General features: G+C 36.5%; 1 protein-coding gene across 1 annotated transcript in view; it reads left to right on the forward strand.

The window, feature by feature from the left end:
* TBPL1 (TATA-box binding protein like 1) overlaps positions 1–11,096 on the forward strand; it is a 39,877-nt gene extending 28,781 nt beyond the window's left edge. Inside the window, exons 2-7 of the mRNA XM_068985102.1 lie at positions 2,364–2,542; positions 3,994–4,076; positions 4,236–4,299; positions 5,813–5,916; positions 6,008–6,102; positions 8,978–11,096. Of these exons, the coding sequence (XP_068841203.1) occupies positions 2,408–2,542; positions 3,994–4,076; positions 4,236–4,299; positions 5,813–5,916; positions 6,008–6,102; positions 8,978–9,057 (561 nt within the window). The 5' untranslated portion in view covers positions 2,364–2,407 and the 3' untranslated portion in view covers positions 9,058–11,096. The remainder of the gene's footprint in view (positions 1–2,363; positions 2,543–3,993; positions 4,077–4,235; positions 4,300–5,812; positions 5,917–6,007; positions 6,103–8,977) is intronic.
* Positions 11,097–12,708: the final 1,612 nt, after the last annotated feature.

Below are 12,708 nucleotides of genomic sequence, written 5' to 3' on the forward strand. Positions count from 1 at the left end.
ACCCTTGTAGTCTTTCCAGACAGTTCAGCAGTTAATACTCAGAGTAAGAGATCTGAATCATTTGTTTTAGCCTGTTTGATGTAAAAAGTCTGTGTGAGGCGGTAAATTCAACATAGTTCCTTCATATGTAATTTCTTTTTTAAGTCAGGCTTTTTGTGGCCTCTCATCATGGGATGTGTATCAGTCAGGATTAGATTTGGCTGCATATAGTTAAAGTCCACCAGGAGGGCTTAAAATAGAAATTGATTTTTCCCTCACATTCGTAAAGTCTAGAATTAGAAAATGATGGGGGTGATAAGGAGTTTCACAATATCAGGGTCACAGGCTTCTTCTGTCTTAATGTTCTTCCATACCCGTCTCATGATCCTGAATGGCTTCTTGAACTCCAGCTCTCACATCCAGACTCCATCCAGCAAGAATGAAGAAGAGCAGAAAGGCAAAAGGGTCCTCTGGTTAATTCGGTCCCTCTGAGCAGGCTTCTCAAAAGTCATGAAGCCATATTGTTTTACATTTCTTTGACAGTACAGCGCTTGTGTCCTCTTGGGGAATGTTGCCAGGGAGGCTAAAATGTATAGAATTTTTTTTTCCTGCCACAATGTATCCAGCTAGACATCTGGGTTATGTTCATTGTGAAGGAGGGGTGAAATGGGTGTTGGGGTGAGCAGTCAGAAGCCTCTGCCTCACAGTCATTTCTGAGTTCTAATAGGAAAGTAGCAAGTGGAGCAATATCTGGGTTATGATATAATCATGGAAAGTGATGGCTAAGAAACCTCTGCTCTACCTGTGGACTTGGACTTAAACTTTTACCCCTAATCCTTATTATTTTTTGTGTTACTATTTTCCAAGTATATGTGTTAAGTACTTTTCATACATTTTATGTAGTTCCCATGGTAGTGTCTGTTAGGCACTGTCCATTTCATGTCATAGGTGAGAAAACCAAGACACAGATAGATTGTATAATTGGCCTACATCCTCAGAATAGTCAGTGGGGAATCGAATGTTGAGTGTGCACTTAAAGATCACCACTGAGAACTGCTCCTGTCCTCTGTTTATTAATCTGTCCAGCTGTGTATCTATCCCTCAGACACCACTGCCACCCCTGTCCCCGCCTCTTGTACCCAAGAATCATTTGAGGTTGCTCAAGCACAAAGAACAGAAAAACAAACAGATAGGTAGATTGAACTAAATATAAGAAAGAAAATAGAATGAAGTTGAGGTTCAAATGATACACAGAGTTCAATGCTGTATGATCCTACAGAGATGCTAAAAGTCACCACCTGACTTCTCATTGTGTCCTACCAGAAACTAAAAGGCAGAAAAACAAGGTAGAATTTTTTTTTTTAATGTGGACTCTTGGCTTTATTTTTTAGTCATATAATAATTCGAATCCTTATAAAGAATACCAGTTCTTTTTTCATATAGTGCTTCAAGGAATTATAAAGATAATTATAAGAGTGTTGTTACCATTTTCTGATTTTTCTCTTTGTGGGATAGGTCAACTGAATTACCATTGCTTTTTTTTTTAAGATATGCATACTCAAAGAGAAAATATTTTAGCTGGACGTAGATCGTGTACTTAGTAAAACTAGGGCTCATTTTTGTTTGTTTTTAGAAATATTCCTGTCATTGTTTTGAAAAGATACACATTCTATAAGATTGGGATCTTGGTAAAAATGGTATGGTGCTAAACAGTTGTTTGTTAGAGCTTCCCGGTACATACACAGGCTGGTGAGCTGCTTCAGGACATCTTTTGTCTTATTTCTGTTTTTCTCCAGTCTCCTCAGTGTGTAGAGGTTTTCAGTAAGTGGTTAATGAATGAATGACTAGTAAATGAAGAAAGTCTGTTAATGAATGTTATTATTAATATCGCTGTATCTTAAAACTTAAGAAAGTCAATGGCCCTACCGGAATAGAGAAAAAGTAGGTCATTCTTTATATAGCCCTTTCTAGTTGTATGAGGTGGGTTTTAGTACCGTTAATGGTTGAACATTGGGACCGCATAGAGTCCAGCCCTTGAACATGTTGTGTTTGGAGAATCACCATAGCTGTGACACACCTGGAAAGTGGTGGCTGTAAAGGCGAGTTGCAAGAGTTAAGTCTGGCAAGTTCCTGGCCTGTAAAAGTTACTGATTGGTTTTAAGGAATGAAAGTTAGATTCAGATTTTCAAAGACTTTCTATGACACGTTATCTTTTTAAAAGTGACGTTTTTCATGGGGCAAAGAAAGGACATGATTTGAATAACATTTGAAAAATAAAAAATAGAGATCTACTTCTTGCATTTTAGTTTTCAAGATTCCTTGTGACCAAAATATTAACAGAACATTTGAGTTTAATTATTTAATTATTTGTTTTTACTTTTCAGGATGTGATCTTCGTGGTGGGAAGCCAAGTTTTTAAACTACCCCAATGGATGCAGACAGTGATGTTGCATTGGACATTCTAATTACAAATGTAGTCTGTGTTTTTAGAACAAGATGCCATTTGAACTTAAGGAAAATTGCTTTAGAGGGAGCAAACGTAATTTATAAGCGTGATGTTGGAGTAAGTATCTGATTTTTGTTATGTGTGCTACATAGCCTAATTTTATAGTGCTGTGAATGACATACTAAGTAAAGAATGAGGACAATACCTTATACATTTATTATAAAAATTAAGAATGGGTATGAAGGCCCTGCTGAAGCTCTAAAAATTAAATGCCAGTATATCTTGGTAAATTTGCATTAGTTCTTCAGGCTAGAAATGAAGTACAGATGAATTCAATTAAAAATTTCAGTGAGTCACAAAGATTTTCATGTTCATCAATAAATGCCATCTTCACTTTTAAAAAGAAGTAAATAATCTGCTAAAAAGAGAGGGACAGGCTTAATGCTGCATTGAAACTTGAGCATGCCATATGGCAGACAAGTCATTATTCCTGGGAAGGTTAACATCTTGAGTTGATGGACAAGCTGGTAGCGAAAGACAACTAAAGGAAGAAAAAACTGTTTCTTACTTAGGTAAGAAATTTTATAATGTATTTTAACTCGAATTTTGTTTTGAGCCTGTGATAAATTGGGTCTCCCCAGGTTTACTAGCTTTCTAGTTTAATAATATATGACAGAGAAAGAGAGGAACTCAAAATGTAACAAGAGTTTTAAGAAGAAATGTCCAGTTCCTTTTTTTGTTACATATTCAGTAAAACATTTAGCTCTTTTATATATTATGGCCATTTATTAAATATTGCCATAAATGAAAAGTTGCAATGAAAATCTAAATTCACATGTTATCTTGGACCTTAGTCCCTGACCTGTTTACACTCACACTGTAGAAAAGTTAATCCAAATCCATAGCTTTAAGTGCCTTTCATTTCTAAGAAGTCTAAAATTACATCTCCAGCTCCAAACTTCCTCCTGCATTCAAGATTTGCACATCAGTCATGAATATGTAATAGGCATATCAGCTGTAAGACACAGAAGAAAGTAATGAGCACCATGAAGCAGAGAATAGCAAGGTTAGAAGTCACAGAGGGGTGAAGGGATGGGTGTGTTGGTTAAATGGTCAGGGAGTGTCTCTCTGTAGCGATGACATCTGGTGAGAGACCTGAATGAAGTGAGAACACTGAAGGAAGAGAATGCCAGATGAAAGTAACAGCGATGCCAAGTTCCTAAGGCATGCACAGTTTGGCATGTTCGAGGATCCATGCAAGTTGCAAATTCCAGTTATGTGAACAGAGTGAGAAGTTGGAATGTGTAGTTGTAGTACATTGATTTCAAGTATATAGTGAAAGATACAGACAGGCCTTGAATTTTTTATTAATTAAATGTCCTTTTGAATTAATATGTTCTTTATGTTCAGTGTGGTTCTTGATTTCAGAGTGGGTGGTTTGGAGAACAGTTATTTCAGTCTTAGGTAAGCTTGAAGTAGTATTTAAACATAAAATGGCCGCACAGAGGAGAACCATGTGTGGAAATTAACCAAGCTGTTGGGTTTTTGGTTTTCTTTTCTTTTTGCAGAAAGTATTAATGAAGCTTAGAAAGCCTAGAATTACAGCTACAATTTGGTCCTCAGGAAAAATTATTTGCACTGGAGCAACAAGGTAAATGTTACTTGGGTTTTTATTTTTTAATTTTCCCCTCATGGGAAAGACATTTTTCCAGACTTGAAAACAAAATCACATGTACTGTTTGTTGTGTTCCTCAGTATAAAATTTATTTCTTGTTTAACTGATAATCTTTTTCTTTCTTTCAAACCATAGTGAAGAAGAAGCTAAATTTGGTGCCAGACGTTTAGCCCGTAGTCTCCAGAAACTAGGATTTCAGGTAACGTTTTCAAAAGCTATCCAAGCTGCAGATATCCAAAAATTTATTTCTGTAAGTTTTACATATATATAGGATTGAAGAAGTCTCCTCAAGTTCCTCTTATGAGTGACCTTTTTTTAAGTTGTATAATTCTGTCCCTTCAGCTCAAAACGTAGTGCCAGACTTTGCCCGCAAGGATGTGTGTATGGGATCCTGGCTTTTTCACAAATTGCTTTCCCATAGAGAGAGACTTGTTTCCTTATAGATTAACTGCTTTTCAACTCCTGACATTTTTCACTTCTCTCTCTCTGATTCACACTCTCTCACACACATGCACACACACAATCTGTGTTTGATCATCACAAGAATGCTGTGTCAGGATGATGGGTGAGAGCCACAGGACCCTATTGACACGTACACACTGCTTAGCGGGCTCTCAGCCTTGTAAGGTGACCATCTCTAGCAGGTCAGCCTTATAAAATATAGTTTCTGGAGGCATAACTTTGAATAAAATGAATATGTATCCTGGACGCACTGGGTCACTTAGAAATAATGAGTAAGTAAAAGAAAAAGAGATGGGCCTAGGCAGTTTGGGATTTGGGTGGGAGGGGATGGGGGGTCAAGTTTCTCTCTGATGACTGCAGTCTCCCCTGAGGTGGAAGGTGGCCAAGCAGGCACCGAGGTGCTGGGGGGTGTGGGGATGTTGGTGCTGGCCAGGAGTTCGGTAGAGAGCCGAGACTGATGGCAGGGCCACTGGGTACGTATCGTGACTTTCTCTCATTGCCTTGTGACTGCTGAGTTGGAGGATAGTTAGTTCATCCAGATTGGCGGTTTTACTAGGAACAGTTGAAAGGATTACAGGGTAAAATCATTAAAATATTGGCAGAAGTGGCTAAAGTTATTAATATTGAGAGGACATTATTTTCAGCCTTGGAGCCTCTTTTCTTAGCCTTACATTAGAGATGTTGCGAGAAATCCCAGTGAGTTAAAGACACAATTTTGTCACTCTGTTCCTCATTCTGTCCCCACAAGTGAGCCAACATCTAACTAAATTCACAGAAACATGATTCTACCTTACTGCATATAACAAGAAGTCTGGCCTTTGGAGCTCAGAGTCCACTGCTTTTTGAGTTTGAAATGACAGCTTTTCCATTTTGACTCTTTTTGGAGGAATCTGCTTTGTTTCCTCACTGTTCTCCCTCTTACACTGATAGATTATATATCCCGTTTAAAGTACAGTCTTAAAATAAGTTTCAGAAGACCCAGATGTACTATTTTATTCATGCAGTTATCTAAGGCTTTGTTTATTTTTTAATAAAGTTTTTGAGCTCCCCGTTTCTCCGCTTTAATTACAGCAATAAGCAGTCTCTGGTAACTTCAAATATTAAATCATGCTTTAAATGTTTCTGTTTATCTTGTTTGCTCTTATTTTTAAGAATTAAAATTTAAGATTTAAAATTAAGATTGCCACAATGAGTAAGTTTTTTGTTTGTTTGTTTCAAAATAATTCATTGGTTTTACTTCTCTCCTAAAGGTAATATTTACAGATTTTAAGGTTGTTAACGTTTTGGCAGTGTGTAACATGCCATTTGAAATCCGTTTGCCAGAATTCACAAAGAACAATAGACCTCATGCCAGGTAGGCCTTCAAAGAATCAATATAACTTACCAATTTGAAATTACTTGTCAGTCTATAAATATTTATATTAATTGTGGCTTTTTTGGTATAGTTATGAACCTGAACTTCATCCTGCTGTGTGCTATCGGATAAAATCGCTAAGAGCTACATTACAGATTTTTTCAACAGGAAGTATCACAGTAACAGGTATTTTATGATATTGAAACCAAGCTTGTCAATTATGGATTGAATAAGATGAGGTGTTCATACCAAAATAGAGATAAAGTATGCTTTTCCCCTTCTGCCCTCCTCAGAGAGCCAGTCTCCTCATTTTTAACACAGTTGTTGTTCAGCTACTAAGTCATGTCTGACTCTTTGCAACCCCATGGACTATAGCACACCAGGCTTCCCTGTTCTTCACTATTTCCCAGAGTTTGTGCAAACTCATGTCGATTGAGTCAGTGACGCCGTCCAACCATCTCATCCTCTGTTGCCCCCTTCTTCTCCTGCCTTCAATCTTCCCCAGCATCAGAGTCTTTTCCAGTGAGTCGGTTCTTCACATCAGGTGACCAAAGTATTGGAGCTTCAGCTTCAGCGTCAGTCCTTCCAATGAATATTCAGAATTAATTTCATTTAGGATTGACTGATTTGATCTCCTTGCTGTCCAGGGGACTCTCAAGAGTCTTCTCCAGCACCACAGTTTAAAAGCATCAATTCTTCAGCACTCAGCCTTCCATATGATCCAACTATCACATCCGAACAGGACTACTAGAAAAACCGTAGCTTTGACTCTACATACCTTTGTTGGCAAACACAGTAGATGAGTTTAACCTGCTTTTAAACACTATTGTGAAATCTTATGTATACAGTTTTATGTCTATCTTCTTTATCTTCATCATTACCTTAGTAGATTCGTCTGTATTGTTGCACATAGTTGTGGATCAGTTGTTCTTATTGCTCCTTAGTACCCAGCATGTGAATATATTGTTCCATGGGCATTTGAGTTTTCAGTTTGAAATTAAGAATATTCTAGTATATGTTTTCATATGTTGTTTTTAAGTTTATGATGTCTTGCATTTAAAATACTCAAGCCTGTTTTATGAACTTCATAGAGGTTTTACATGAGCAGAATATTCAAATATAATTGGTATCTATTTGTAATGTGTATTTTGTTATATCTTCTGAGTCTTTTTAATTATTTGGAAGAGGTGATTTCAAAAGAGTAGGCATAGATGTCAAAGGGTAGCATTAGGTGTGCAGGGTGATTTTTTTTTTTAACGGTATTGTGGTTATAAATTGTTCATAGACATTACTTGGGAGTCAGGTCCAGTCTTTGGCAAAATTAAGGAAAACTACTTTAGGTCCTTGAATTTTCTTTTTATTCCATTAATCCTTAAAGGAAAATACACCTATTAACGTTCAATAGAAAAGCTTTAGTTTTGATTCATCCATGGGTTTTCACATCTTCCTTGGAGACTTTTAAAGGCTCTTGCCAGGATCATGCCTGAATCTTAAAAATGGGGTGATGGGGAACAAGTCTCTTTCTTTCCTTCTCTGGGTTTCTACACTTTGGAGCTCAGACGTCACAGGGTTCTAAAATATATAAAGTCCTTGCTAAGTATGTAGTTGGGCTTCCCTGGTGGCTTAGTGGTAAAGAATCTGCCTGTCAAGCAGGAGACTCGGTTTGATCCCTGGGTTGGGAAGATTCCCTGGAGAAGGACATAGCAACGCACTCCAGTATTCTTACCTGGGAAATCCCATGCACTGAAGAGCCTGGTGGGCTGCAGTCCCATGGGGTTGCAAAAAAGTCAGACACGACTTAGTGACTAAACAACAAGAAGTATGGAATAAAATAATGCTTATGTAAAATATATATATTAAGTTAATAGATAATTAACACAATGGCAAACTGAAGACCATTGACCTGGTTACCTAGTATGCATTATATATTAACATCTGGAATACCCTCTGAACTGTTAGTTCAGTGGACACATTCTGAGTGGTCCTGACAGGCAGAGCTCTGTTCTCTGGAGGGACTGAGGTGAGTCAGGAAAGGGTTCTCAGTGGATGCATATGTACATTTTTAGGATCTTTCAAAAAGTAAGTGTAAATGTTAGTGGGGGAAAATATATGTATTTATGTATTTATTCAAAATAGATTTTATGAAAATATTTTTCACTGTTCTATATATATTTTTACCTATTTCGATGAAAGCTTACTTATTTTAAAGTTACTCTTAGCATTGTATGGATTAATAAATATATTACATCACCTCATCCCTGGTGCTTTTTTGTTTTTAATTGGCAGTTATTGTTCAGTCACTAAGTCATGTCTGACTCTCTGGGACCCCATGAACTGTATCCTGCCAAGTTCCTCTGTCCATGGGATTTCCCAGGCAAGAATACTGAAGTGGGTTGCCATTTCCTTCTCAGGGGATCTTCCCAATTCAGGAATCAAACTGGCGTCTCCTGCATTGGCAGGCAGATTCTTTTCCACTGAGCCACCAGGGAAGTAAGCTGTAAGGGTGAATGACCCGATGAGTAGTAAAGATGTGAATACCAGATAGTGGTAAATCTGTGGGGATGTTCAGACCGTGCAGTTTATAACAGCCCTCTGGTTTCCCAACCTTGGTAGCAGCTTTGTTTACTTCTGCTGGGTTCCTTGATACTCCTGTGATGAGCTTCAGTCGTAGCCTAACCAGAAGCCAGGTTACAGTGACCAAAAGGATAATATTTTTAATAGTTGTCTAGTTCTGTCCTGTTTTCCCTTCCTTTAATGAGCGTATTTTAGCACTTCGTATTTTCCTCTGTGATTGTGTGTGTGTGTTTAATATACTTTCTTTTCACAGTGGTGCCCAAACCAAGATGAATAACATCATTTTATGTTTGATTCCCTTTAACTGTTTGTAAAAAACTGTATTTCTTGGTTGTTACTATGACTGTGTGTACAGTTATATAAGTGTAGATTTTTAAAAGAACAACCTGATATTCTAAGGTACTCAGTTCTTTGTAATTCTGGGAAATCAGCTTTTCCTAGTTTTCTTCTGCCTCTTCTCACCTCTTCCTCCATTGTGTTGTTGCAGGACCCAATGTAAAGGCTGTTGCTTCTGCTGTGGAACAGATTTACCCATTTGTGTTTGAAAGCAGGAAAGAGATTTTATAATTCACCACTTAATTGGTTAGAATCCTTAACTGAGCACCTTTTAAAACCTGCTGCACATTGGACTCAAAAGGAAAACCGGACCAACAGTAACTGAGGAAATAGACTCTTTTATTCTTTCACGGCTACAGTGTAAGCTCCAGGCCCTTTGGATTTTATTTCAAACCTTGCTGTAATATAAAAAGGAAGTTTACAAGACGTGACATTGCTGCTTTTACAAAAGGACACTTCTATTTATTTTCGCAGTGATTTTCATGTCCCCGTGAGCAGAGCTGTTGCCGTGTGCACTACCGCAGATTGCTTTGTTGTTATTATTTTTTTTCCAGTTTGAGCTAATGTGTTTTATTTGTGAATAGTCTTTTACATTTTTGTATGCTGAATATGGGCACCAAAGAACCTGTCAAAGTTATCTTTTTCAATTGAATGTGCACAAATAAAAGTTTGGAAAAGATCTCTCTTCATATCCATTCTATAACTTTTATTCCCCATTTTTCTATTTTAACAAAAATTGTATTCATAATTCTTTTTTTTAATCTATGCAAGCTTAGACTTTTGCTAAAGTGTGTCAGCTTCGTTTTGAAGTGTATTTTGTAAATATACATATGCCACGTGTGTATAGTATCTTTTAATGCTCTGTTACCAAATATCAAATAGGAATTTTTTTTTTCTTGAAGATTAGAAATGAAAACCTGTATATAAATTGTAGGGAACCAGAATAGAACTTTATAGATTAAGCATAATGTTTTATGTTGCTAATTTAACATGGTAGAAAATGTTAACCATCTTTTAAAAGTTGCAGAATTGTAGTTTTAAAAAAAGAAACCTCTTATTACCTACCAGATAAATACGAGAAAAGCTGTGATGGGTTGTACCTCATATGTACCTTTGTTATTCTGGAAAGACTCAACTCTGGTTATAGGAAAAGAATAATCTGAGGTTGATACTCAAGGCTGTATATTAGGAGTCTTGTCAGAAGTTGAAACATTGTGCTGTTTTAACAAGAAGTGCCCCAGGGTGACTATATTAATACTGCAGTTCAACTTGAACTTGAAAGCCATTTTGCAAGATAAGTCTTTCTCCTTGCTGTGTCTTATTGAATGAAGCTAAAGAGTGACTATTCAATACATGGGATTGCGCCTTTAAAGTGAACAGTAAATACACATTTGTGAACAGTAAATACACATTTGGCTCACCCATGAGCCCAGAATGGTAATAAGAGTATCAAGCTGTAGTGGTGCTCGACCAATTGAGTATTAACTAACAATGATTTTACCGAGAAATAAAACTAAGTGAAGAGTCATATTAGCTTCTCAGTTAACATTAATAGAGATAATAATACAACACAGTCTTCCACTAAAACCTTGAATTCCAAAATGTTTTGGAACCTTTGTGAAAAATTGGAACACTTTAACCTCTATATTCTAGTACGTTTTCCCTACCATGTTCTAAAATCTTGAAAACTGTACTGAACAAGACATATTATTTTATGTTTATCTTTGTCTTCTCGATACCTTCCCCTGCCCTTCCTCTCACTCTTCCTAAGTTGGAGGCAAGAGCTAACTTATATTTTCTCTCTTGAGAGAGACTTAATTGTGATTTTCAGACTTCTTTCTTTTTTTTTATGTTTGTGTTTAGATAGCCTCATAAAATATATACAGAATAAAATTCAATGAAAATTATAGGTTCTGGGCAGACTGTTTGAAAAATTTGTATTTTCACTAAAACTTAATTAACAGTAATTAAGTGATCTCCTGTTCTGCAGTGTTCACAGAAAAAGAAATAGAGAAGGAGGGCTGGAGGGGAACATGGGCTGGATATAGCCAAGATGCAGATCCAGTTGTTGTAAGACTTTTCAGTATTGGAGTGACTTGAAAACTAGGTAGATCAGTAGCTCATCAAAACGCTTTCTCAGAAAAGAGGAAGAAAGACAATCTGACTGGGTCTGGTTTCAGGGCTGCTGCTCGTGTGTCGCCTGGCAAAGTGTCACGGGTGTGACCCACTATCCTTAAAGCTGGTAAGAAATGAGTGTGTCTGATGTCTTCTGGCTTTTCACAAGTGCTGTACATTTTTTTTATAAATAAAAACTGTAAATATATACATAAAAATTATAAGTGTTCCCCCTTTTTATTTTTAAAAGTGAAAATGCTGTAGTTGGGGTTGTATTGGGTAAAAATTAGTTTGAAAATAGAATTGTTTCATTATAGATTCTGAATAATAAAAGAAAAATAGAATGCTTAAGATAGTGAAGTTGAAATCACTTAATGATAAACCTGCTAAGTTTATAAACAGTTTCCTGCCCATTTACAATACATGGCTAAGCCATGAAATAGCTAAAGGACACACAGTGTTTGAACTTGCAGAGTTTAACAATTTTGTTAGTATCTTACAATCTGTGATGCTTGGCAAAGAAAAAAAAATCATACCGATTAATTACCTGTTGTGGCCTTTTTTAATGTCAGCATATAATTCCACTGAAGGTTCTTAATAAATTTCTTCAATCGATTACCTCTACAGAACATACTTTCCCTTCTTCCAAAACAAATGAACAATGCATGCTCAAACTTGAGTGAGAAATGTACTGTGCAGAATGGAGAATGCAGATCTTTCTTCATAAGTTCCCCTGCCAATTTTAATGTAGATAGTGTTTTTCAGCACCAGGACTTTTAGTCATTCTCCTGAGTTTCTGGTAATACAGTTTTACTGTTGCTTACAGAGGCTCAAGTCTGACCACTTGATTATAAAGGGCCGCAGTAGATCTTACTTCCTTATATCAAACTGGGACAGTTTGTTATGGGCTGATACAAAACTTTCAGGCTAAATGAAAAGGGCTTTTGACTCAGGATTCTCTTTTCTTCAGGGTAATCATATTTTTGTATTCTTTCTCAGCTTAGGTTGTTCAATATATTTTGTGTGTGTTTCCCATAGCTTAAGTCATTTAATAGATTACTGCATAAATGGTTTGAGATTTTTTATTGTAGATTTTCTACCAGTGTACCAAATTTTATTGGTAAAATGCCTCCCCACATCTTAAAATTCAACTGGTGCAGTACAGAAAAGAGCAGACCATTACTGTGTGGGTGAAAACCCAAGTTTCTGGTACAGTCAGTGATCTCTGTTTCATCATAGAACATAGTGAGGGAATTGTCCCAATGTCTAGATGTCATTTATTATGTCTGCAAGCATCTGAAAGTCAGCATCAATTATAGCCCGTAGGCTGTAACTTGAGGTAGTGATATTCCTGAGGCGTGTGAAGAACTGCAGGAAACTATGGATCTAAGTTATCATGAAAGCCTTACAAAGAGAGACGTGTGCAAGCTTAACTTAGTAACTCAGACCTAATTAGTTACAGATTTGGATAAATAACCTAATGACCTGACTCCTTTTCTCATGTTTTACTAACAACTACTACTAAATAAATATGATCCCATGATTTTGAAAGTATCTTTTCTACTCATATATTTTTTAATGGATAGAAAAATGCTTATCTTTCTCAACTATTGCAGAGTTGTTTCTTTTTTAATACATTGTAATAACATCAAATTCATAAAAGAATATTTTGAATTACATTGTAGTTCATGATTCATAAGATGGATAATCTTTATAGTTGTTGAACTATAATTAGAAATGATCACTAAAGTCCTAACCAGGACCCTA

Source organism: Capricornis sumatraensis, chromosome 13, assembly GCF_032405125.1.
Source record: "Capricornis sumatraensis isolate serow.1 chromosome 13, serow.2, whole genome shotgun sequence".
In the NCBI taxonomy this organism is placed as follows: Eukaryota; Metazoa; Chordata; class Mammalia; order Artiodactyla; family Bovidae; genus Capricornis; species Capricornis sumatraensis.